A 27,146-nucleotide genomic window follows, 5' to 3' on the forward strand; every position below is an offset into this window, starting at 1 on the left:
CTGGACCAAGCAGATTCCTGCCACTGACTGCTCTTCTATTCCTGTTTCCAGAGGCACCATGCAGATTAATATTGGGCCAGAGATGTGGGCAGAGCTGGTCAGAAGTGGCTTTGTTTCCTGTGGTCTCAGGATTATCTGCATTCCTGGGTGTTCATCATTTTCTGCCCCGGGATTTGGGTGCAGGATTCCCGATGGCTTTAAACTCCCTCATACCATGTTTATATGTCCTGGGAGGTGTTACAGAAAAATTAATGTTTATCCTATTAATTTGGTCAAAACTGCCATCGACAGAGTATAATTTAGAGGTAACTATATATTTGACAGCAAGCATACACAGTGGGTAATGTATGCATGATGAAGTTGAAATTCAGAGTTGGAAACACAGTGAACAGTGACTGTATGACTGCCTTTGAATCTCAGTCTGACTGGGAAGTGATTTGATGCCCAGTCCCCATGAGAATGCAGAGATCCATCCCTCCCTGATAGCTGTGGGACTTCAGATGTTGACACTAATGATCAATAAAGAAATTTTTTAAGAGTGAAGAGTTTGAGACCACTCCTTTATTGACCAGAATACATCCAATTTACTTGATAGTAACCAGATGCAGGTAGTCAATATATACAGTCTATATCCTTATCAAAATAGAAAAGCAAATGAACAAAACAACAACAGATAAATAACAAATCTTCAAATGAATAGAAGGAAAACCAAATAACCAAAACAATTAAAAATTAACCAAACTTTAAATAGAGGAATTGCACTAAGCATTTTTTGCTGCTCCTTTTGCAGAATAGACTTATAGCCTGTGGCTTGCCTTGGAGACATAGTAGACAAGCAGTTAGTGATGGTAATAATCTTTTCAAGAGGAGTGGAAGTAGGACTGTTTTGTTGGAGTGGGGGTATTAAGGAAAAAGCCTACCAATACTGAGTATAAATGATATTACAGACTTTGTCACAAAGACATTCCAATATTGTGATCTGATCTCCATGAAACTCTTCTGGATGACACATCAGAACAAGTACAAATTTACACGTGCACAGTCTTTCTGGATGACCAGCAGCTCTTGATTGATGTGCATCAGCACTTCTCTGAGTCCCTCAAAAAGTGTGCACTTGCTGGAGTGAGGCAAGGTGAAAATACAGCGTATTCAATCCAAAGAAATCAAACTAAAGGAGGAAAATGCAGTCTACAATTGCTATGGACACTACAGATGAGATGCAATAGTGGTGTATTTGCTGTGCACACTTAGTTCTCCTCCTGTAGCTCTTCTCTCCAAGGGAGATCTTGTCCTGGACTGTGTCATGTTCGAGTTTCTGCTGGAGAATTTCAGACCTACCAGAGCAAGGGAAAAAAAGTTTAGTGAGTGGTTGTCAATTCAGCTCTCCCTCATGCATCAGCTCTATTCAGTTGGATAATCCAGCATGACCTGTCAGCTGAGGTCAGTCCCTCCATCCCCAAATGTCATAGAGTACCTGCGCTTGGATTTATATCTCAGCTTTTAACACTGCTAGAATTTGAACTGTGGACTATGCACTGTACTGGGATTAAGAGAAAAATGAGCATTTTTTCCCACTGGTCCAGGTATATGACATTGAATAATAACATTGTAGCTATGTCTGAATCTGAGTTCAAGAGAGGTATGAGCATCCTAGAATACCATGTGGATTCCTTCTGGAGAACATGCCCACAATTGAGGTGAAATTTCTGATTATGTCAGCACTGAAGGAACCGGTCTAGTTTCCATTTGTAACCACTGAATCTGCAAATACACAGAGAAGCCATCTCACTTCAAATTCATGCTCACCGCACAGATCTTGTAATCACTGAGAATGTGCTCCATGCAAATCTTCCCAGCGTACACATGGACATTAAAGGTGATTGTGATGTAGAAACAGAACAGCACCCCTGTAAGTCTATGGCTAGTGCAAGGCAGTTTGTGAGAGGACAGAAGAGAAAATGTCCTCAGATCTTTCCGGAGAGATCACAGGAAGAAAGGAGTAGAACATAGCAAGAAATCCAGAGGATCATATATATATTGTTTCATGGGCAAAATTCACATGAACTGTACCAGAACAATACTCTGAGTAGCTCTTTAACTGCCTGAGGCTGAAATCCAGGTGGGGTGGTCATCCACCCAAAAAGGGTATTTATATAGGGAAGGATATTCAAATGGCCTCTTCCAGCCTATGTTCCTACCTGAACATTAATGCTTAATGTAAAGATTCCCCAGGATTCACTGGAGGCATAAAAACAAATGTTGAGTGGGATATGTACATAGTGGCCAGAGCCTATAGACAGCTCAGTCAGTGATGTGCTGTCCTCCCATAAACCGTCATAGACTCAGGGTTCTTTTTCCATTAACAATCTGGCTTAGCAAGTCCCAAAGGCTGTGTAGAGCTGTCTTGTTGCTCAGCAAAGGATCATATGTTGGTGGTGGACTAGACTCTTGTTCTTGTTCACTCTTTCAGACTTTCTCCAAAGTGTGCAACTTCTTCTAATCGGAGCTGTCTTTACCATAGCCTGAGTGACTTCATGCCCAAAGCTAGAATCATAGGAAATCTCCATAACCAGGATCCAAATCAACAAATTTTCTCCCCGTAATGTGATTGTTCCACAGATAATTTGAATAAGTAAGTAAAAGCTTGCATGGATTAACTCACACTGAATGAGAATCTATGGAAGGGCTCCATCGTATGGTACACTTTATTCCTTGGCTGATGGACGTCTGGATAGATTCTCCTTCAAGGTTACACTGGGACCACTACAACATTGATGCTCCCTAGTTGCAATGGCAATACCTACTCCTTGTTGTGGAATCACTGGGTTAACTAAAACTTCTGTTCCACTTTCTGAACATGGCTTCTCATAGGGCTACCTGTTCTTACACTGTCAGACCCATTTGAAGCTCATCATTTCTCCTAACCCATTGAGGCTGAAATTAACTGAGAGACAATGATGTTGATCGACAGCACTTGCAGAATGCTACACAGATAACATAGGGGAACGCTTTGGATTATCTGTGCACCTAAAGGGGCTCCTGATACTGCCCTATTCTTGCACCACAGCATAGCTATGGGACTTTTTCTGGATGAAGATACAATTCCAAGCAACTCAAATTCTCAATGAATAAAATCCAAGCCAAACTCCCAGGGGAAGTTGTAGTGTGCCAAGGTAGCTCGAAAGAAATGGTAGCAGGCAATGTGGAAAGCAACCTTGGAGAAGACACAGTGAGTGACACAACCTTCCAGTGGGCTTTCACAATTCACAAAGAACAGAGAAGCAACATAAACTCATGTTATAAACTTTTTATAGAGAAGCCTTGCCCTTACCTCCCAGTACTCCATTCCTTTGATGTGCTCCAAAGGATTTCAATGCAGATCAGAAGTTTTGCCCCTAATCACTTGAAAATCTAACTTTACAGGTGTTTTTGTGTCCTCTTTTTGGGGGTTGCATTTCTAAAGGATTTTATTGTCCTGCTTCTACACCATAACAAAAAGGGACCTGCAAGCCCTAGGCCTGTACCATTTGTTACCCCTGTGAAACGGGACTCTCTTGAACATATTTCCACTCCTCCCCCAGACTTCACAAGATAATTCTGTTCTGAAATTTTTGGAAACAGAATAAATTAGTAATTTAAGTGTCCTTTTGCTGTACAGAGCTAGATGGAGATGCCAAATGACTGGGCAGCTCTATTTCATGTTTCATGGATGTAAAGTGAATGCTTAAGAGTACTTTTCTCATGAAACTTGGAATTGAGGGAAATACACGTTCACTACTGCAAACACACACACACACACACACACATACCCACACACACACAAACACAGACACACAGATACACACTCGCATGCACAAATGAAAACTTTGCTCTTATGCAGCTCATTTCCTGTTGAGTGAGGAATTAGTGGGAACAATGCTGTGTACAAGTCTCTTAGACTCAAGCAGGCTGTGCTGCCCTGCCCTGTACTCATTTCCACTTCAGGAAACCTTTCTATGCAGATACTCGCTGGTCCGACAAGTAAGTTACATGTTCTGCACAGATAGCCTAAACAACACAACATCAAATCCCCAAGAGAGAGATTTCTAGGAAAAGACTCCATCGAGCTCTATGCTGACTCATCATAGGCCCCTCACTAAAGCTACCCTGTTTCCTTCATAGAAGACTTTGGAAGCATCGGAGAAGACAGTAACTCACGGTCAGTTACCAGGAACATTTGATCACATTAGAGTTCCTGTGATATTAAAACAACCTCAATGTCAGTCAGAAAAAGGCTAAATAAATAACATACAGTGAATTTTCTGAAATGCAGCACTGTGTACAATATTGAGAGGGAACCTATCCTGAAAGAATGCAGTGCCCATGATATAGTCAGCAAAGCAATGTCAGCAGAGAGTTGCACTCTAGGATTCCATGCAAGATCATGGTGAAGCCAATAAGACAATCCAGAATCTTCCCGGGGGATAACTCTGTTCAGGTAAAGTGAAGAAATCTAATCCTTATTTTTAAAATAGCTGAATGGTTTAAGAATGTGTTGAGACAAATAAGAGAGGGGGCTCCACTTGGAACTGGACGAATGATGCGAAGACTGCTGGCCAGCACAAAACAGGAAGCTTCATGTTTGTTGAGAGACCTAAGCTTAAAGGACTAAGTTAGATAATGACTGGACAAAACTGCATGTCATGAACTGGCCTCCCCGCATGCTCCCTAAGATGCAGGTCAGCACAGAAATGCAACTTTCTTGGTGAGAATTGGGGGTACATACGGATAACTTTGTTCTTGAAGTCTCAAGTCTCTCATGCCAACCCTCAGCCTTTGAGAAACCTTTTCCCCATCCTTGCTCTTCTAACCAGCTTCAGGTTGTAAGGCCCAGTTATGAACTCTCCAGGAGCACTCAAATAAGACAGGACTGACATGCTGATACACAGGCTCTGTAGTTACCCAAGATCTATGAAGCATGAAGTCACCATCTTCATATACAGGGACATGAGGGGAGGAAGAACAAAAGCCACCACAAATGACAATGAGAACCATTTCTTTGGCATTTCCACCAGGCTCTCCTCCTTGAAAACTACTTACTTCCTGAGTCTCACACGATCCCTGTAAAGAAAATGAGCTCCAGTCTTTTGCTTCATCCCTCAAATCCCTGCTCTAGTCTAAAGAGGGGCTCCCACATAGCACCCTCCATACATAATGGCATGTAGTGCTGTGCTGTGTGATCAACCTATCTCCCTTAATGAAGTGCAGATCTCGAAGAGCAGGAGCATTTGCTTTCCAAACATGCAGTTTCTTGAAAAGGGGCTATCTCCACAGAAAGCCTTGTAAACCATCACATGAATGAACACTTGGATGAGACCTAGGTCAGGACATGGATCAATCAATGGACAGTTACATTGGTTTGTCTATGTTTATGGTAAGACCTGAGGACAACCTGACCCTGAGCCCTAACCCTACCTGCTGTTGCTTGGCTCTGGGGTCACAGATGTTCATTCCGGCCTCTTCACAGAGCCTCTTTGTCTCCACAGAGGATGATGGCAGTTCAGTCTGCTCCACCAGCAGTTCTCTCTTCTCATTCAGCAAAATCTGTATATTGTTCTTCAATTGAGCTTGTTCACGCAGGAGCTGGGAGTGCCTGATGCTGAACCACAAACAAATAATGGTAAATCCCAGCCAGCTTCTATTTGCCTGTCACTCCTGCAAGTCCAATCATCCCTTCAAGGGTCCTCATCCTCAGAAATCCCCAGAATAGAGCCATACTATAGAGGTTAGCACCAATTAGAGGAGGTCAAATCCAGAATCCACATTCCACAAGAATCAAAGTACGTCTGAAAATCCTGACACTAAGACGGTTTATATAAATCAAGGAAGAAGAGATGGTCCATAAGGGAGCTCGTATGTCCATGGTATGGTGAAACCATCTTCACGTTGTGGGGAAAGCCCCTCTGAGGGGTAGTTGAAGACCCAATAGCTATAGAGTCTTTCCATGTGTTTCTCATGGATCACAGATCTTTAAATCTCCTGTCAGAGTCCTAGAGATTCAGAGTTGATTGCTATTCCCATCATGGTGCAAACCTTTTCTATCTAGAGGAACTTTAACTGGGAAAATAACAATTGGACGGTCTTCTACACCCCTCACATGTACGACAACTGAATCCAAGAGCTACAAATCTAAGACCCTTGCCAGGAGGCAGCCTTCTTGTTAAGAGTCAGACACTACAGAACCAGAGCCCTGACTTTTGTTCAAAGTCATACAGGACAGAAGCATTCCCTGCCTAGTGCTGGGTTCTCATCTCTGTCAGCGACTCACCGGTAGGAACTGTTCACTTGTATGAGCTCCTTGTACCTCTCCATGGCATCACTTATTGAGTTGGTCATCATTTGCATAGACATCATTCTCATCTCATGTTCAGATTGAAGGACTGGCAATTCGACATGCAGCCTGGGTTAGGTCATGGCCAAAGGAACAAATAATGTTTTGAACTCACGATTTCAGAATTAGGTGAAATGTAAATAAAAATATATAATAAAAAATTTCAAAATCAAGAAATGGTGGAAGGGAAGAAAATGGCAAACTCAAAAACCAGACCAAAACACAACAATGAGACTCAACCACAGAAAATATTTCTATGTAAATAAGCAAACATTTGTTTTGTAATAAGGACTCCTTGGAATCCTGAGAGATATGGTTCTGCAAAGACTCACTATATAGGAGGGGGCAGAGCCTGAGAGCTGCCTGTTTGGGAATAACAACTGTCAAGACCACAGTGACCATTTCTAGGTCACAATAAACAATCCCTGGATAGTTAAAAAAATAAAAAAACTAAAGATCAAAGCAGGTGAAACAAATTAGGTAAAATCAGACTGTTCTCTCTATTACTTAAACTCAGTATGTTCCACATACTTGCTCCTTCAAAGTATTTGTACTGGTTAAGTTTATTATCCTGGGCACAGGAAAACAGAGTCACGGTACCAGTTGGAGGGACCTGACCTTCAAGAGCTGGCCAGGTGAGCATGATGGAATTGACTAGTTAAGGAAGAAGATTCCTCCAGTCTGTGCCACAGCTTTGGGCCCAAGAGAGAGCTGTGATGACATTTCTCTTGTTTTGAAAGCAGGTATACTCAATCCTTGGTTTCTATCATTACATGAATTCCCAGAGGGCATAACTAAGTTTGACAGGGAAGAGGATTTATAGCACCTCCTCCCCTCTGGAGAGTTCTGTGTGCCACCAAGGTATACAGAAGGAGCAAAGTGCTGTGTTGATTAATGTGGGCCTCCATGTACTCATCACTATCATGACCTGCAAACTGTTGATCAAACAAATCCTCAGACCCAATCAAAGGTCCCAGACGTCCTGATCCAGAGTAAACCACCAACAAATACTGCCACATATATACACACCAACCCATATCCAAACACATTTAGAATGCCAACTACATCCATGGAGGTGCCATAGAATCAGTGTATAATGAACAAATTCAGAGGAAAGAGTGATAACGTGCAGGCATTTCATTCACACACACAGTTGCAGCAAGTGTGACAAGGTCCTTCTAGCTGTTGACAGAACCAATGCTAATCCAAGAGGCTCAGGGTCAAGTACAAAAGAGGTTGACCCTAAACACACAGCACCTAGCTCATCTCACAAGCAAATGCCTGCCAAATCTCCTTCAAATCCAGGATGAGAGGTGAAACTCTCTCGTGCTATGAGTAAATCTTGAGGTAGCAGAGAGAGAGCGCAAGACAGTGAATAGGTTACTGGGCATAATGACTACCTGTGGTCCCACTCATCATAGATATAAAGATCCAGGATTTGATAAAGTTCATCCCTCTCGAATTGACACTTCTGGATTTCAAATTTGAGTTCCTCCAGTTCCTTTAGACACTCCTCTTGCTTACTGATGACATTTTGGGATGATGCCTTCCTACCAAAACCTGTACACAGATAAACCCAAGTGAATTTGCATATTTGAACCAATGGGCAGAATAGATCATTCTGAATCCGAAAAGGAGGTTGAGGAAGGGGAAATGGTAGAGACTGGGTGAATCCGTGAAAGAGCAGAAAAGCTTTCTTAAAGGTTGATTCTTAAGCTATGTCCCTCTTCCCAACCTCTAATGCCATACACGTGCCACACTCACTATTACACAACCCGCGGCACTGAAAGTTATAATCTGACTGAGACATAAACATCTGCGACATTGTTATGTCAGATGTGGTGCAGATAATCCTGGAGTTCATAATGACTTCATAATGTTTAGCACCATCAAGCTCTAACCAAGTGTGGTCCAGCCCAAAGTGTCTGAGAACTCAATTCATGACTAGGGGTGCATCCTTCCTTGTTCTCGCCATCAAGACTTATGTAACCTACAGTAATCTAGAGGATGAAGTGCTTCAACTCCCAAACATGGATGGTCACATTGTTAATCTCACAGTGCCTCCTCCTGCCAATCATTGACACTCACAGTTAAAAAGCATATAAAATTAATTCAAACAAACCAGTAGCCTTCCTCTACACAAAAGATAAACAAGTTGAGAAAGAAATTAGGGAAATGACACCTTTCATAATAGTCCCAAATCATATAAAAATACCTCAGTGTGACTTATATCAAACAAGTGAAAGATCTGTGTGACAAGAACTTCATGATATGAAAGAAATTGAAGAAGATCTCAGAAAATGGAAAGATCTCCCATGTTCATGACTTGGCAGTATGAAGATAGTAAAAATGGCCATATTCCCAAAGTGACCTACAGTTGCAATGCAATCTCCATCAAAATTCGATTCCAATTCTTCATAGGGTTAGACAGAACAATTTGCAAATTCATTTGGAATAACAAGTAACGCAGGATAGCTAAAACTATCCTCAACAATAAAAGGACTTCCCTGGGAATCACCATCCCTGAACTCAAGCAGTTTACAGAGCATTAGTGATAAAACTGTATGGTATTGTTACAGAGACAGGAAGATAGACCAGTGGAATAGAACTGCAGACCCAGAAATGAACCAGCATACCTATGGTCCCTTGATTTTTGACAAAGGAGACAAAAGCATCCAGTGGAAAAAGGATAGCATTTTTAGCAAAGGGTGCTGGTTCAAATGGAGGTCAGCATATGGAGTAGTACAAATCATCCTCTTCTTATTGCCCTGTGTAAAGCTTAAGTCCAGGTGGATCAAGGACCTCTACATCAAACCAGATCACTCAAACTAATAGTAGCAAAAGCGGGGAAGAATCTTGAACACATGGACACTGGAAAAAATTTCCTGAACAAAACACGAATGGCTTATGCTCTAAGATCAAGAATAGACAAATGGGACCTCATAAAGCTACAAAGCTTCTGTAAGACAAAGGACACTGTGGTTAGGACAAAACAGCAACCAACAGACTGGGAAAAGACCTTTACTAATCCTACAACTGATAGAGGGCTAATATCCAAAATATACAAAGAACTCATGAAGTTGGACTGCAGGGAGACTAATAACCCTATTAAAAATTGAAGTTCAGAGCTAAACAAAGAATTCATAGCTGAGGAATATGGAGTGGCTGAGAAGCACCAAAAGAAATGTTCAACATCTTTAGTTATAAGGGGAATGCAAATCAAAACAACCCCGAGATTCCACCTCACACCAGTCTGAATGGCTAAGATAAAACACTCAGGCGACAGAAGATGCTTGCACGGATGTCAGAAAGAGGAACATTCCTCCATTGTTGGTGAGATTGCAGACTGGTACAACCATTCTGGATATCAGTCTGGAGGTTCCTCAGAAAATTAGACATTGCACTAGCTGAGGACCCAGCTATACTTCTCTTGCACATATACCCAAAAGAAGCTCCAACATACAACAGGGCACATGCTCCACCATGTTCATAGCAGCCTTATTTATAATAGTCAGAAAATGAAAAGATCCCAGATGCCCTTCAACAGAGGAATGGAAACAGAAAGTGTGGTACATCTACACAATGGACTACTACAGATATATCAAAAACAATGACTTCATGAAATTCATAGACAAAGAGAACGAACTAAAACATATTTTCCTGAGTGAGTTAATCCAATGACAGAAATACACACATTGTATGCACTCATTGATAAGTGGATATTAGCCCAAATGCTCAAATTCTCCAAGATTCACAGACCAAATGAAATTCAGGAAGGATGACCAAAATGCCGATTCTTCACTCCTTCCTTTAAAGGAGAAGAAGAATCCCTATTGAAGGGATAGTGATGCAAAGTTTAAAACAGAGCCTACAGGAATGGCCATTCAGAGTCTACCCCACTTGTGGCCTGTACATACACAGCCTTCAAACTAGATAAGGTGGATGAAGCTAAGAAGTGCAGGCTGATAGGAACTGGATATAGATATCTCCTGAGAGGCACAGCCAGATCATGTCAAATACAGTGGCAAATGCTAGCAGCAAACCATTGAAACGAGAACCGGACCTCAGTTGGAGGAATTACAGAAAGATTGAAAGAGCTGAAGGGACTTGCAACCCCATAAGGACAACCATGCCTGCCAAGCAGAGATCCCAGAGACTAAACCACTACCCAATCACTATACAGGGACTGTGCCATGGCCTCATCTGCATTTGTATCAGAGGATGGTCTTCTGGGGCACAAATGGAATGAACAGCCCTTGGTCCTGCCTAGGCTGGGAAAGTGGATGGCTGGTGAAGGGAATACTTTTATAGCAGAGGTGGAGGGCGATGGTATTCAGACTTATTTCTGGAAAACAAGGAAGGAATAACATTTGAATTCGAAATGAAAAATATCCAACTAAAAATCAACAACAACAAAATGGTATTTTGAGCTTCGAATCAAAATAAGCCACAGTCAGGAAACAGAGAACTGTATGCCTATGGTTTTCTTCAAATATGCTCAGGGCCCAGGTAGGTTCTGGGTCCAGGCTGGACCAAGCAGGTTCCTGCCACTGACTGCTCTTCTATTCCTGTTTCCAGAGGCACCATGCAGATTAATATTGGGCCAGAGATGTGGGCAGAGCTGGTCAGAAGTGGCTTTCTTTCCTGTGGTCTCAGGATTATCTGCATTCCTGGGTGTTCATCATTTTCTGCCCCGGGATTTGGGTGCAGGATTCCCGATGGCTTTAAACTCCCTTATACCATGTTTATATGTCCTGGGAGGTGTTACAGAAAAATTAATGTTTATCCTATTAATTTGGTCAAAACTGTCATCGACAGAGTATAATTTAGAGGTAACTATATATTTGACAGCAAGCATACACAGTGGGTAATGTCTGCATGATGAAGTTGAAATTCAGAGTTGGAAACACAGTGAACAGTGACTGTATGACTGCCTTTGAATCTCAGTCTGACTGGGAAGTGATTTGATGCCCAGTCCCCATGAGAATGCAGAGATCCATCCCTCCCTGATAGCTGTGGGACTTCAGATGTTGACACTAATGATCAATAAAGAAGGTTCTTAAGAGTGAAGAGTTTGAGATTACTCCTTTATTGACCAGAATACATCCAATTTACTTGATAGTAACCAGATGCAGGTAGTCAATATATACAGTCTATATCCTTATCAAAATAGAAAAGCAAATGAACAAAACAACAACAGATAAATAACAAATCTTCAAATGAATAGAAGGAAAACCAAATAACCAAAACAATTAAAAATTAACCAAACTTTAAATAGAGGAATTGCACTAAGCATTTTTTGCTGCTCCTTTTGCAGAATAGACTTATAGCCTGTGGCTTGCCTTGGAGACATAGTAGACAAGCAGTTAGTGATGGTAATAATCTTTTCAAGAGGAGTGGAAGTAGGACTGTTTTGTTGGAGTGGGGGTATTAAGGAAAAAGCCTATGAATTCTGAGTATAAATGATATTACAGACTTTGTCACAAAGACTTTCCAATATTGTGAACTGATCTCCATGAAACTCTTCTGGATGACCCATCAGGACAAGTACAAATTTACACGTGCACAGTCTTTCTGGATGACCAGCAGCTCTTGATAGATGTGCATCAGCACTTCTCTGAGTCCCTCAAAAAGTGTACACTTGCTGGAGAGAGGCAAGGTGAAAATACAGCGTATTCAATCCAAAGAAATCAAACTAAAGGAGGAAAATGCAGTCTACAATTGCTATGGACACTACAGATGAGATGCAATAGTGGTGTATTTGCTGTGCACACTTAGTTCTCCTCCTGTAGCTCTTCTCTCCAAGGGAGATCTTGTCCTGGACTGTGTCATGTTCGAGTTTCTGCTGGAGAATTTCAGACCTAGCAGAGCAAGGGAAAAAAAGTTTAGTGAGTGGTTGTCAATTCAGCTCTCCCTCATGCATCAGCTCTATTCAGTTGGATAATCCAGTATGACCTGTCAGCTGAGGTCAGTCCCTGCATCCCCAAATGTCATAGAGTACCTGCGCTTGGATTTATATCTCAGCTTTTAACACTGCTAGAATTTGAACTGTGGACTATGCACTGTACTGGGATTAAGAGAAAAATGAGCATTTTTTCCCACTGGTCCAGGTATATGACATTGAATAATAACATTGTAGCTATGTCTGAATCTGAGTTCAAGAGAGGTATGAGCAACCTAGAATACCATGTGGATTCCTTCTGGAGAACATGCCCAGAATTGAGGTGAAATTTCTGATTATGTTAGCACTGAGGGAACCCGTCTAGTTTCCATTTGTAACCACTGTATCTGCAAATACATAGAGAAGCAATCTCACTTCAAATTCATGCTCACTGCACAGATCCCGTAATTACTGAGAATGTGCTCCATGCAAATCTTCCCAGCGTACACATGGACATTAAAGGTGATTGTGATGTAGAAACAGAACAGCACCCCTGTAAGTCTATGGCTAGTGTAAGGCAATTTGTGAGAGGACAGAAGAGAAAATGTCCTCAGATCTTTCCGGAGAGATCACAGGAAGAAAGGAGTAGAACATAGCAAGAAATCCAGAGGATCATATATATTGTTTCATGGGTAAAATTCACATGAACTGTACCAGAACAATACTCTGAGTAGCTCCTTAGCTGCCTGAGGCTGAAATCCAGGTGGGGTGGTCATCCACCCAAAAAGGGTATTTATATAGGGAAGGATATTCAAATGGCTTCTTCCAGCCTGTGTTCTTACCTGAACATTAATGCTTAATGTAAAGATTCCCCAGGATCGGCTGGAGGCATAAAAACAAATGTTGAGTGGGATATGTACATAGTGGCCAGAGCCTATAGACAGCTCAGTCAGTGATGTGCTGTCCTCCCATAAACCGTCATAGACTCAGGGTTCTTTCCCCATTAACAATCTGGCTTAGCAAGTCCCAAAGGCTGTGTAGAGCTGTCTTGTTGCTCAGCAAAGGATCATATATTGGTGGTGGACTAGACTCTTGTTCTTGTTCACTCTTTCAGACTTTCCCCAAAGTGTGGAGCTTCTTCTAATCGGAGCTTTCTTTACCGTAGCCTGAGTGACTTCATGCCCAAAGCTAGAATCATAGGAAATCTCCATAACCAGGATCCAAATCAACAAATTTTCTCCCCCTAATGTGATTGTTCCACAGATAATTTGAATAAGTAAGTAAAAGCTTGCATGGATTATCTCACACTGAATCAGAATCTATGGAAGGGCTCCATCGTGTGGTACACTTTTACTCCTTGGCTGATGGACGTCTGGATAGAATCTCCTTCAAGGTTACTCTGGGACCACTACAACATTGATGCTCCCTAGTTGCAATGGCAATACCTACTCCTTGTTGTGGAATCACTGGGTTAACTAAAACTTCTGTTCCACTTTCTGAACATGGCTTCTCATAGGGCTACCTGTTCTTACACTGTCAGACCCATTTGAAGCTCATCATTTCTCCTAACCCATTGAGGCTGAAATTAACTGAGAGAAAATGATGTTAATCGACAGCACTTGCAGAATGCTACACAGATAACATAGAGGAGCGCTTTGTATAATCTGTGCACCTAAAGGGGCTCCTGAAACTGCCCTGTTCTTGCACCACAGCATAGCTCTGGGACTTTTTCTGGATGACGATACAATTCCAAGCAACTCAAATTCTCAATGAATAAAATCCAAGCCAACTCCCAGGGGAAGCTGTAGTGTGCCAAGGTAGCTGGAAAGAAATGGTAGCAGGCAATGTGGAAAGCAACCTTGGAGAAGACACAGCGAGTGACACAACCTTCCAGTGGGCTTTCACAGTTCACAAAGAACAGAGAAGGATCATAAATCAATGGATTTTATAGAGAAGCCTTGACCTTACCTCCCAGTACTCCATTCCTTTGATGTGCTCCAAAGGATTTCAATGCAGATCAGTAGTTGCCCCTAAACACTTGAAAATCTAACTTTACAGGTGTTTTTGTGTCCTCTTTTTGGGGGTTGCATTTCTAAAGGATTTTATTGTCCTGCTTCTACACCATAACAAAAAGGGACCTGCAAGCTCTAGGCCTGTACCATTTGTTACCCCTGTGAAACACGACTCACTTGAACATATTTCCACTCCTCCCCCAGACTTCACAAGATAATTCTGTTCTGAAATTTTTGGAAACAGAATAAATTAGTAATTTAAGTGTCCTTTTGCTGTACAGAGCTAGATGGAGATGCCAAATGACTGGGCAGCTCTATTTCATGTTTCATGGATGTAAAGTGAACGCTTAGAGTACTTTTCTCATGAAACTTGGAAATAGAGGAAAACACACGTTCACTGCTGCAAACACAAACAAACACACCCCCCCCACACACACATACCCACACACACACACACACCCACACACACACACAAACACAGACACACAGATACACACTCGCATGCACAAATGAAAACTTTGCTCTTATGCAGCACATTTCCTGTTGAGTGAGGAATTAGTGGGAACAATGCTGTGTACAAGTCTCTTAGACTCAAGCAGGCTGTGCTGCCCTGGCCTGTACTCATTTCCACTTCAGGAAACCTTTCCATGCAGATACTTGCTGGTCCGACAAGTAAGTTACATGTTCTGCACAGATAGCCTAAACAACACAACATCAAATCCCCAAGAGAGAGATTTCTAGGAAAAGACTTCATCAAGCTCTATGCTGGCTCATCATAGGCCCCTCACTAAAACTACCCTGTTTCCTTCATAGAAGACTTTGGAAGCATCAGAGAAGACAGTAACTCATGGTCAGTTTCCAGGAACATTTGATCACATTAGAGTTCCTGTGATATTAAAACAACCTCAATGTCAGTCAGAAAAAGGCTAAATAAATAACATACAGTGAATTTTCTGAAATGCAGCACTGTGTACAATATTGAGAGGGAATCTATCCTGAAAGAATGCAGTGCCCACTATATAGTCAGCAAAGCAATGTCAGCAGAGGGTTGCACTCTAGGATTCCATGCAAGATCATGGTGAAGCCAATAAGACAATCCAGAATCTTCCCGGGGGATAACTCTGTTCAGGTAAAGTGAAGAAATCTAATCCTTATTTTTAAAATAGTTGAATGGTTTAAGAATGTGTTGAGACAAATAAGAGAGGGGGCTCCACTTGGAACTGGACGAATGATGCAAAGACTGCTGGCCAGCACAAAACAGGAAGCTTCATGTTTGTTGAGAGACCTAGGCTTAAAGGACTAAGTTAGATAATGACTGGACAAAACTGCATGTCATGAACTGGCCTCCCCGCATGCTCCCTAAGATGCAGGTCAGCACAGCAATGCACCTTTCTTGGTGAGCATTGGGGGTACATACGGATAACTTTGTTCTTGAAGTCTCAAGTCTCTTATGCCAACCCTCAGCCTTTGAGAAACCTTTTCCACATCCTTGCTCTTCTAACCAGCTTCAAGTTGTAAGGCCCAGTTATGAACTCTCCAGGAGCACTCAAATAAGACAGGACTGACATGCTGATACACTGGCTCTGTAGTTACCCAAGATCTATGAAGCATGAAGTCAACATCTTCATATACAGGGACATGAGGGGAGGAAGAACAAAAGCCACCACAAATGACAATGAGAACCATTTCTTTGGCATTTCCACCAGGCTCTCCTCCTTGAAAACTACTTACTTCCTGAGTCTCACACGATCCCTGTAAAGAAAATGAGCTCCAGGCTTTTGCTTCATCCCTCAAAGCCCTGTTCTACTCTAAAGAGGGCTCGCACATAGCACCCTCCATACATAATGGCATGTAGTGCTGTGCTGTGTGATCAACCCATCTCCCTTAATGAAGTGCAGATTCTCGAAGAGCAGGAGCATTTGCTTTCCAAACATGCAGTTTCTTGAAAAGGGGCTATCTCCACAGAAAGCCTTGTAAACCATCACATGAATGAACACTTGGATGAGACCTAGGTCAGGACATGGATCAGTATATAGACAGTTACATTGGTTTGTCTATGGTTATGGTAAGACCTGAGGACAACCTGACCCTGAGCCCTAACCCTACCTGCTGTTGCTTGGCACTGGGGTCACAGATGTTCATTCCGGACTCTTCACAGAACCTCTTTGCCTCCACAGAGGATGCTGGCAGTTCAGTCTGCTCCACCAGCAGTTCTCTCTTCTCATTCAGCAAAATCTGTATATTGTTCTTCAATTGAGCTTGTTCACGTAGGAGCTGGGATTGCCTGATGCTGAACCACAAACAAAAAATGGTAAATCCCAGCCAGCTTCTATTTGCCTGTCACTCCTGCAAGTCCAATCATCCCTTCAAGGGTCCTCATCCTCAGAAATCCCCAGAATAGAGCCACACTATACAAGTTAGCACCAATTAGAGGAGGTCAAATCCAGAATCCACATTCCACATGAAGCAAAGTACTTCTGAAAATCCTGACACTAAGACGGTTTATATAAATCAAGGAAGAAGAGATGGTCCATAAGGGAGCTCGTATGTCCATGGTATGGTGAAACCATCTTCACGTTGTGGGGAAAGCCCCTCTGAGGGGTAGTTGAAGACCCAGTAGCTATAGAGTCTTTCCATGTGTTTCTCATGGATCACAGATCTTTAAATCTCCTGTCAGAGTCCTAGAGATTCAGAGTTGATTGATATTCCCATCATGGTGCAAACCTTTTCTATCTAGAGGAACTTTAACGGGGAAAATAACAATTGGAGGGTCTTCTACACCCTTCACATGTAGGACAACTGAGTCCAAGAGCTACAAATCTAAGACCCTTGCCAGGAGGCAGGCTTCTTATTAAGAGTCAGACACCATGGAACCAGAGCCCTGACTTTTGTTAAAGTCATACAGGACAGAAGCATTCCCTGCCTAGTGCTGGGTTCTCATCTCTGTCAGCGACTCACCGGTAGGAACTGTTCACTTGTATGAGCTCCTTGTACCTCTCCATGGCATCACTTATTGAGTTGGTCATCATTTGCATAGCCATCATTCTCATCTCATGTTCAGATTGAAGGACTGGCAATTCGACATGCAGTCTGGGTTAGGTCATGGCCAAAGGAACAAATAATGTTTTGAACTCACGATTTCAGAATTAGGTGAAATGTAAATAAAAATATATAATAAAAAATTTCAAATTCAAGGAATGGTGGAAGGGAAGAAAGTGGCAAAGTCAAAAACCAGAACAAAACCCAACAGTGAGACTCAATCCACAGAAAATATTTCTGTGTAAATAAGCAAACATTTGTTTTGAAATAAGGACTCCTTGGAATCCTGAGAGATATGGTTCTGCAAAGACTCACTATATAGGAGGGGGCAGAGCCTGAGAGCTGCCTGTTTGGGAATAACAACTGTCAAGACCACAGTGACCATTTCTAGGTCACAATAAACAATCCCTGGATAGTTAAAAAAATAAAAAACTAAAGATCAAAGCAGGTGAAACAAATTAGGTAAAATCAGACTGTTCTCACTATTACTTAAACTCAGTATGTACCACATACTTGCTCCTTCAAAGTATTTGTACTGGTTAAGTTTATTATCCTGGGCACAGGACAACAGAGTCACGGTACCAGTTGGAGGGACCTGACCTTCAAGAGCTGGCCAGGTGAGCATGATGGAATTGACTAGTTCAGGAAGAAGATTCCTCCAGTCTGCCACAGCTTTGGGCCTAAGAGAAAGCTGTGATGACATTTCTCTTGTTTTCAAAGCAGGTATACTCAATCCTTGGTTTCTATCGTTACATGAATTCCCAGAGGGCATAACTAAGTTTGACAGGGAAGAGGATTTATAACACCTCCTCCCCTCAGGAGAGTCCTGGGTGCCACCAAGGTATACAGAAGGAGCAAAGTGCTCTTTTGATCAGTGTGGGCCTCCACGTACTCATCACTATCATGACCTGCAAAGTGTTGATCAAACAAATCCTCAGACCCCATCAAAGGTCCCAGACGTCCTGATCCTGAGTAAACCACCAACAAATACTGCCACATACATACACACCAACCCATATCCAAACACATCTAGAATGCCAACTACATCCATGGAGGTGCCATAGAATCAGTGTATAATGAACAAATTCAGAGGAAAGAGTGATGACGTGCAGGCATTTCATTCACACACACAGTTGCAGCAAGTGTGACAAGGTCATTCTAGCTGTTGACAGAAGCAATGCTAATCCAAGAGGCTCAGGGTCAAGTACAAAAGAGGTTGACCCTAAACACACAGCACCTAGCTTATCTCACAAGCTAATGCCTGCCAAATCTCCTTAAAATCCAGGATGAGAGGTGAAACTTTCTCGTGCTATGAGTAAATCTTGAAGTAGTAGAGAGAGAGCGCAAGACAGTGAACAGGTTACTGGGCATAATGACTACCTGTGGTCCCACTCATCATAGATATAAAGATCCAGGATTTGATAAAGTTCATCCCTCTCGAATTGACACTTCTGGATTTCAAATTTGAGTTCCTCCAGTTCCTTTAGACACTCCTCTTGCTTACTGATGACATTTTGGGATGATGCCTTCCTACCAAAACCTGTAGACAGATAAACCCAAGTGAATTTGCATATTTGAACCAATGGGCAGAATAGATCATTCTGAATCCGAAAAGGAGGTTGAGGAAGGGGAAATGGTAGAGACTGGGTTAATCCCTGAAAGAGCAGAAAAGCTTTCTTAAAGGTTGATTCTTAAGCTATGTCCCTCTTCCCAACCTCTAATGCCATACACGTGCCACACTCACTATTACAGGACCCCTGGCACTGAAAGTTATAATCTGACTGAGACATAACCATCTGCGACATTGTTATCTCATATCAGATGTGGTGCAGTTAATCCTGGAGTTCATAATGACTTCACAATGCTTAGCACCATCAAGCTCTAACCAAGTGTGTCCAGCCCAAAGTGTCTGAGAACTCAATTCATGACTAGGGGTGCATCCTTCCTTGTTCTTGCCATCAGACACTTATGTAACCTACAGTAATCTACAGGATGAAGTGCTTCAACTCCCAACCATGGATGGTCACATTGTTAATCTCACAGTGCCTCCTCCTGCCATTCGTTGACACTCACAGTTAAAAAGCTTCAAGAAAAGACACTGAAGTCTTACAACTTTATGGCTTTCTCTCAAATTAAAGATCAGAAACTCCTGCCTCTTGGTTTGCCTTTGAAAAATCCCAAGGCTCCTGCTTGTAAGGCCTAGTCTTAGAAGGCACATCTCAAACCTACCTCCTTGAGGATGTTCCCCAACTCTGCCCACGACTCACCAAGCCTTCCCCAGAATGATTTCCTCTTTCCTGTTTCACTAGAGAGGGGGTCAGCTTCCCTCTGACCTGGTGCGGTCTCTCCTTGATCAACACTTTCCTTCCGAAATAGCCTGAGCAGCTGGTGAAACATGCCTGCTTGTGAACCCAAAGGGAACTGAAGTAATATGCCAAAGGCAGTTGGTGTCACCACAACACTGGTGACATCACAGAAGATTCTAGGGTTCTCTTAGATACAATAGAGTGTCCAGTGAACGGCTTACTGGTGATGTCACTGGAAAGTTCTATGGCCTACCTACTAACCAGCTCTCCCCACACTGATGAATTTCTGTGGGGACCCTTTCCTCCAGTCTCCCATGTGCCACTGGGAATACCATTTGGCAACCTCTATTTCAAAGCTAGATATTTCTCTCTGCTTCATTAGAAGTCAACAATGCTTTTGCTGGGGAGGGTTGCTTACAACCCTGAATTGGAGAACAGATTTTTCTTAGCACCCAAATCTCTAGGGACCAAGGAGGAGGGAGATTTTTCTTAAAAGTAAATCTATTACTTGAGACAATGCATGTGACACACGTTTCCATTCCTGAGCTTTTCCCTTTTTCTGGAGGCCAATATATTTCTTCTATACCCCTGAGTGTATAAAACCTGGAATATTTGCTTACTGTGCAGTCCTTGACAGCCGACATTGTTTCCATTTACATATCCATGTATTTCACAAAATCAATCGTCTATAATCCTATTTTTTTGCAATAAAAACTCCTTTTCCTTGGGAACATAGGGATCAACTACAGGGCATATATAAAACAATAAATTTCTGTCTGTTTTATATATTATGTAGCACATCCTCCCTTTCTCAAATATAACTAGACAATTAAATTGGACATCAGTGAGCAAATGTCAACCTGGACCTTGTGTTACTACATTGTAACTATATAGCCATCACTTCTCCAATATCATTCTTCGTGAATAGACAAGTCTAGGCATGAGAATATTGGGGGCTGCACCATGATCTTTTACTTGTAGCAAACATAAGAATCAGGAGGATGGGAAGGGAGTGGAATGGCCTGAGTTCAGGTTGAACCTCAATTTTAATGGGTCCATACGTTCAGGAGGGAGTCTATTTGGCATTGTGATATATGGATTCTGTCTTCTTATCATAGGTGTTATAATAATTCAACATGAATGTGTGCTATAATGCCACCCCACCTCAGAGATGTAAGAGTGAAAATCATGTCTGACCTTTCTGGGAAGAACTCTGCCTTTTACTACCATCTGGAGTTATACAACATCACTATACAAAGCTCAGAAGAGAGGGGTGCAGATGTGCGGGCATTAGAAGTTGAGGATCTTTTCTTCTGATTGAGCCACTTGTTTTTCCTATGTACTTTTTCCCTTGCTCTTTTACTAATGGTGGCTGACTTCTTTCCTGGCCTGAGGTAAACTGGAGTCCAATCTTTTGGATTACTGAACCTTCTGTTTTTGAGATGACAGTCCCACCAAGGGTCCTACTGCATACAGAAGGTATGAATAAGTCTCAGGGGCTGGAGTAAGTTAAAAACGTCTGTGACAACAAAGAACTGATTAAGAAAACAAGAGCCCAGCTGCTCATCAAGATCACAGTTGTATGATAGTAAGAAAATGTGAATAGGGCATCAGGTGAAAAGATAAATTAATTAGGAGGTCATAGGCCTAGAAGGGGTAGCCTTTGCTCTCAGTGGAGCTGCCCTTCTTTCTGCCATTCCTCGCCCTCTGCCACAGGACCAGAGACTTCCCCATACAACTGGCTGGCCTTGCCAAAGACCTGGCAGGGCTTCTCCCTGTAGAATAGGACATGTAGAGTCCTTGACGACTCACCAAGAGGTCTCCTCCACACAGGTTCCTTGTTGTCAAAGGGAAATGTTCTTGCAGAATGCTGCCATGGCAGCAGGAATTTCAACCTGGCTGCTCTTGGTCCAGCTCACTGGGTGTTGGCCTGAGGCCCAGGGGTATCTGGGGAAAGAAGCAGCACACACTACCTCACAGCTCTCTCTTTGTTGGATGCAACAGCTAGGACTGTGATAGGATTTTTGTTTCTTTGTGTGTTTATTAGAAATACCTACAAAGCTGATTAAAGATGCAACATGCCTTCATACCCAGCATTCAGAATGTTTTTACATCGTTGTTGTTCCTGTTTTATGTTTGGATTTTGTTTTTTAATCCCCTCAGGAAATTTCCCTGTGCTTAGAATGTTAAGCACATGCTCGGGAGGGATCGATTATTCAAGTTCGGCAAAGCTTTTGTTCTCACCATCACTCCACAGATGATGCCATTTCTTACTTTGAAATAAGAAAACAGTTATAGAGAAGTAAATTAACCTGTAAGCTATCACAGAAGAAACACATCATGATTGTGGAATGGCACCCCAGTATTTTGTATTTCCTAAGTTATTTTTATTTTAAATTTTTTATTGGATTTTTTTGGGTACATTTCATCTTTTTTAAATCCTTAAAGGTATCTTTTATTCCTCTCCTCCCATTTGCAAGGTGGAATTTCACGTGTGATTGTTAGTCCAGATAGTTTGGTCAATGGCTTAGATATCACCCTGGTCTAGTTTCCTTGGCATAAGCTGAGTTAGAAGCAGGCTCAAAGGTTCAGGACCAACAAATAATGAATTCCACTACATCTGGATCCCTAGACTCACAGCCAGGAAGGGACTGGATTTGCATTCACTATTTAAAAAAAAGATGCAGTTCATTAACATGTAAAAAATTTCTCAAGTATATTAAAGTGTTTACCATCGTCATACAGTTTTTCAAATACCTGGCATTCATCTTTTTCCAAAACCTAAAATTTCTTTCTTATTCACATTTTTTGATTATTCTTTGGTATTAGTATCATTTTTTTTAAATTTCAGTTTTTTTAATAGATACATATGTTTTATTCAAACGTTATTCCCTTTCCCAGCTTTTGGTCCATAAGCCCCCCTGCCGTGCCCTCTCCCATATGTATGGTCCCCCAATCCATGCCACTTAGAAACCCATTCCCGGACATTTCCCTGCACTCAGGGTCCCACCTTTTTAAGAACAAGGGCTTCCCCTTCCACAGGTGCCCCAACAAGGCTATTCTCTCCTACATATGCAGTTGGACCCCTGGGTCAGTCCATGTATAGTCTTTTGCTAGTGGTTTATTTGGTGGGCATTGCTGTTCTTATGGGGTTGCAAGTCCTTCAGCTCTTTGAATCCTTCTTCTAATTCCCATAAACGGCGTCCTGTTCTCAGTTCAGCAGTTTACTGCCAGCACTGACCTCTTTATTTGACATGCCCTGGATGTGTATCTCAGGGGAGATATATATCCGGTCACTTTCAGTAATCACTTTTTATATTCATCAATCTTACCTAGTTTTGGTGGCTGTATACATATGGGCCACATGTGGGGCAGACTCTGAATGGCTGTTCCTTCAGTCTCTGCTTTAGATTTGGCCTCCATATCCCCTCCTATGGATATTTTTGTTCCCCATTTTAAGAAGGAGTGGGAACATCTGCACTTTGGTCATCCTTCTTCTTGAGTTTCCTGAGATCTGTAGACTGCATCTTGGGTAATTTGAGGTTTTGGTCAATATCCACTTATCAATGAGTACATACTGTCAATGAGGGGTGCTGAGTATCTGGAAGAGAATGAGGGACTAGAGATGTGAAGAAGGACTCCACGACAAGAGTCTGATCAAGGCGACAATTTTATTTTTCCCCAAGGCTGAATTTGTACCATAAAAAGGGTAACAGAGAGAGGAGAGAAGTAAGAAACATTTACCCACGCCAAGGACACAATATTCATGTGGTCAGGGAATCGGCTGATGTTGACAGGTTGTCAGAAAGGTCACAGGTTTGTCATATCTATTAGTCAGCAGGATGTTGGTTTTTCAGAAAGGTTACAGGTCATGACATTGGGTATCTTAACGTCACACGTTATCATATGATTATTCATCTTGACCAGCACATTTGTATTAGTCTTCTGCAGCTGGCTGGGGATTTTCCATGAACCCCGTCATATTTAATGCTAACCATAATAATAACATCAATAATGGAGGGATTCAAGGCCATCGCTCCCAAGAGCATACCAAGTGTGTTTTTCTGTGATTGGATTACCTCACTGTGGATGATATTTTCTAGTTCTTTCCATTTGTCTATGAATTGAAGGTAGTCATTGTTTTTGATAGCTGAGTGGTACTCCATTGTGTAGATATACCACATTTTTCGAATAAATTCCTCTGTTGAAGGGCATCTGGGTTCATTCCAGCTTCTGGCTATTATGAATAAGGCTGCTATGAACATAGTGGATCATATGTGTTTGTTTTATGTTGGAGTATCTTTTGGGTATATGCCCAGGACAGGTATAGCTGTGTGCTCAGGTAGTGCAATGTCCAATTTTCCAGGAACGTTCAGACTGATTTCCAGAGTTCTTGTACTAGTTTGCAATCCCAGCAACAATGGACGAGTGTTCCTCTTTCTCCACATCCTCGCCAGCATCTGTTGTTACCTGATGTTTTGATCTTAGACATCCTGACTGGTGTGAGGTGGATTCTTAGGGTTGTTTTGATTTGCATTTCTCTGATGACTAAGGATGTTGAGCATTTCTTTAGGTGCTTTTCAGCTATTCTATATTCCTCAGCTGAGAATGTTTTCTTTAGTTCCGAACCCCATTTATTAACAGGGGTGTTTGGCTCTCTGTACTCTAACTTCTTCTGTTTTGTGTATACTTTGGATATAAGCCCTCCATCAGATGCAGGATTGGTAAAGATTTTTTCCCAATCTGTTGGTTGCCTTTTTGTCCTAATGACACTGTCCTTTGCCTTACAGAAGCTTTTCAGTTTTATGAGGTCCCATTTGTCGATTCTTGATCTTAAAGCATAAGCCATTGGTATTTTGTTCAGGCAATTTTCCTTAGTGCTCATGTCTTCGAGACTCTTCCCTACTTTTTATCCATTACTTTTACTGTATCTGGTTTGATGTGGAGGCCCTTGATCCACTTGGACTTAAGCTTTGTACAGGGTAATAAGAATGGGTCAACTTGCATTCTTCTACATGTTGACCTCCAGTTGAACGAGCACCATTTGTTAAAAATGCTATCTTTCTTCCATTGGATGTTTTAACTCCTTTGTCAAAGATCAAATGACCATAGGTGTGTGGGTTCTTTTCTGTGTCTTCAATTATGTTCCACTGATCTGCCTGTCTGTATGCCAATACCATACACACTATTGCTCTGTAATACTGCTTGAGGTCAGAGATGGTGATTCCCCCAGAAGGTCTTTTATTGTTGAGTAGAGTTTTGCTATCCTGGGTTTTATGTTATACCAAATGACGGCAAATTGCACTTTCTACCTTTATAAAGAATTGAGTAGGAATATTGTTGGTGATGGCATTGAATCTGTAGATTGCCTTTGGCAAAATGGTCATTTTTTTACCATATTCATCCTGCCAATCTATGAGCATGGGAGATCTTTCCATCTTCTGAGATCTTCAATTTCTTTCTTCAGAGATTTGAAGTTCTTGTCATACAGAGTTTTTACTTGCTTGGTTCAAGTAACAGCAAGTTATTTTATATTATTTGGGACTGTTGTGAAGGGTGTCATTTCCCTAATTTCTTTCTCAGCCTGTTTACCCTTTGAGTAGAGGAAGGCTACTGAATTGTTTGGGTTGATTTTATACCCGGACAGTTTGCTGAAGTTGTTGATCAGGTTAAGTAGTTCTCTGGTAGAATTTTGGTGTTGCTTAAGTGGACTATCATATCATCTTCAAATATTAGTGTTTTGTTCATCCCTTCTAATTTTTCCCTTTGACCTACTTTCATTGTTTGATTGCTATGGCAAGGACTTTAAGTACCATATTGAAAAAGTAGGGAAAGAGTGGGCAGCCTTGTCTCGTCCCTGATTTTAGTGGGATTCCTTCAATTTTCTCAGTTTCGTTTGATATTAGCTAGTGGTTGGATGTATTTTGCATTTTCCTATATTTAGATATGGGCCTTTAATTCCTGATCTTTCCAGGACTTTATTAATAAAATGGTACTGAATTTTGTCAAATGATTTCTCAGCATCTAATGAAATGATCATGTGGGTTTTTTCCCTTTGAGTTTGTTTATAAGGTAAATTTCATTGATGGATTTCTGTATATTAAACCATCTCTGCATCCTTGCCATGAGGCCTACTTGATCATGATGGATGATTGTTTGGATGTGTTCTTGGATTCAGTTTGCAAGAATTTTATTGAGCATTTTTGCATCAATATTCATAAAGGAAATTGGTCTGAATTTCTCTATCTTTGTTGTATCTTTGTATGGTTCAGGTATAAGAGTAATTGTGGCTTCATGGAAGGAATTTGGTAGTGCTCTGTCTGTTTGTATTTTGCGGAGTATTTTGGACAGTATTGGTATGAACTCTTCTATGAAGGTCTGATAGAATTCTGCACTAAATCCATCTGGTCCTGGGCTCTTTTTGGATGGAAGATGTTTAATAACAGTTTCTATTTCTTTATGAGTTATGGGGTTGTTTAGATGGTTCATTTGTTCCTGATTTAACTGTGGTACCTGGTATCTGTATAGAAAATTGTCCATTTCCTCCACATTTTCCAGTTTTGTTGAATATATGTTTTGTAGTAGGATCTGATGATCTTTTTAATTTCTTCAGATTTTGTTGTTATGTCTCCCTTTTATTTCTTATTTTATTAATTTGGATACACTCTCTATGACCTCTGGTTAGTATGGCTAAGTGCTTATTTATCTTGTTGATTTTCACAAAGATCCATCTCCTGGGATTGATGACTTTTGATACTCGGTTTTGTTTCTTCTTGTTTGATTTCAGCCCTGAGTTTGATTATATCCTGCCTTCTACTCAATTTTTTTTTCTAGAGCTTTTAGGTGTGCCGTCAAGCTGCTGACATATGCTCTCTCCTGTTTCTTTTTGCAGGCACTCAGAGCTGTGAGTTTTCCTCTTAGCGTTGCTTTTATTGTGTCCTATAAGATTGGGTATGTTGTACCTTCATTTTCATTAAATTCTAAGAAATCTTTAATTTCTTTCTTATGTCTCCAATGACCAAGTTGTCATTGACTTCAACTTCCATGTATATGTGGGCTTTCTGTACTTTTTGTTGTTATTGATCAGCAGCCTTAGTGCGTGGTTTTTTGAAAGGATGCATGGGATTATTTCTATCTTCCTGTACCTGTTGAGGCCTGTTTTGTGACCGATTATATGGTCAATTTTGGAGAAGGTACCATGAGATGCTGAGAAGAAGATATATCCTTTGGTTTTAGGGTGGAATGTTCTATAAATATATGTTAAATCCATTTGGTTCATAACTTCTGTTAGTCTTTCTATGTCTCTGTTTAATTTCTGTTTCCCTGACTGTCCACTGATGAAAGTGGGGTGTTTAAATCTCCTACTATTATTGTTTGGTGCAATGTATGATTTTTTTGAGCTTTAGAAAGGTTTCTCATTGTTTAGGGACACAACTGCTATATACTTGACAAATATAGCAATAACCCAGAACATCCGCAGGAAGCTGTGACCATTGGCCACATGAGGATGACTGTCTTTCAAAATTCATCATGATTTT

General features: G+C 41.4%; 2 protein-coding genes across 4 annotated transcripts in view; both read right to left on the reverse strand.

Annotated features, from left to right (window-relative positions):
• Nucleotides 1-530: 530 nt before the first annotated feature.
• LOC148003426 (disks large homolog 5-like) lies at nt 531-8,195 on the reverse strand. Its single transcript, XM_087567912.1, has 5 exons — nt 8,135-8,195; nt 7,771-7,930; nt 6,308-6,439; nt 5,455-5,638; nt 531-1,334 (listed from the first exon to the last, which is right to left on the reverse strand). Exons 1-5 carry the CDS (start codon nt 8,193-8,195, stop codon nt 1,329-1,331), a joined length of 543 nt encoding a protein of 180 aa, XP_087424038.1. The 3' UTR covers nt 531-1,328.
• A 3,248-nt stretch (nt 8,196-11,443) lies between these two features.
• Nucleotides 11,444-27,146, reverse strand: part of LOC148003427 (uncharacterized) — a 42,769-nt gene continuing 27,066 nt past the window's right edge. Inside the window, exons 2-6 of one of the 3 annotated variants that reach the window (XM_087568652.1) lie at nt 22,941-23,209; nt 18,683-18,842; nt 17,222-17,353; nt 16,370-16,553; nt 11,444-12,231 (exon numbers count right to left, since the gene is read on the reverse strand). In XM_087568652.1, coding sequence (XP_087424778.1) covers nt 12,226-12,231; nt 16,370-16,553; nt 17,222-17,353; nt 18,683-18,842; nt 22,941-23,031 — 573 coding nt within the window. In that variant the 5' untranslated portion in view covers nt 23,032-23,209 and the 3' untranslated portion in view covers nt 11,444-12,225. Of the gene's footprint in view, nt 12,232-16,369; nt 16,554-17,221; nt 17,354-18,682; nt 18,843-19,569; nt 19,752-21,420; nt 21,480-22,940; nt 23,210-27,146 lie in introns of those variants that run through there. The other 2 variants (XM_087568653.1, XM_087568651.1) reach the window with 2 other exon arrangements.

This window comes from Rattus norvegicus, chromosome 9, assembly GCF_021556685.1.
Source record: "Rattus norvegicus strain SHRSP/BbbUtx chromosome 9, alternate assembly SHRSP_T2T, whole genome shotgun sequence".
In the NCBI taxonomy this organism is placed as follows: Eukaryota; Metazoa; Chordata; class Mammalia; order Rodentia; family Muridae; genus Rattus; species Rattus norvegicus.

Bases quoted from the DNA above. Each gene is read 5' to 3' on its own strand.
- LOC148003426 (XM_087567912.1), bottom strand. From the start codon at position 8,195: ATGTCGCAGATGTTTATGTCTCAGTCAGATTATAACTTTCAGTGCCGC. The intron at 7,931-8,134 runs GTGAGTGTGGCA...ATCTGTGTACAG, and splicing joins GTGCCGCGGGTTGTGTAATA to GTTTTGGTAGGAAGGCATCA. The intron at 6,440-7,770 runs GTAGTCATTATG...GACCTAACCCAG, and splicing joins TATGATGAGTGGGACCACAG to GCTGCATGTCGAATTGCCAG.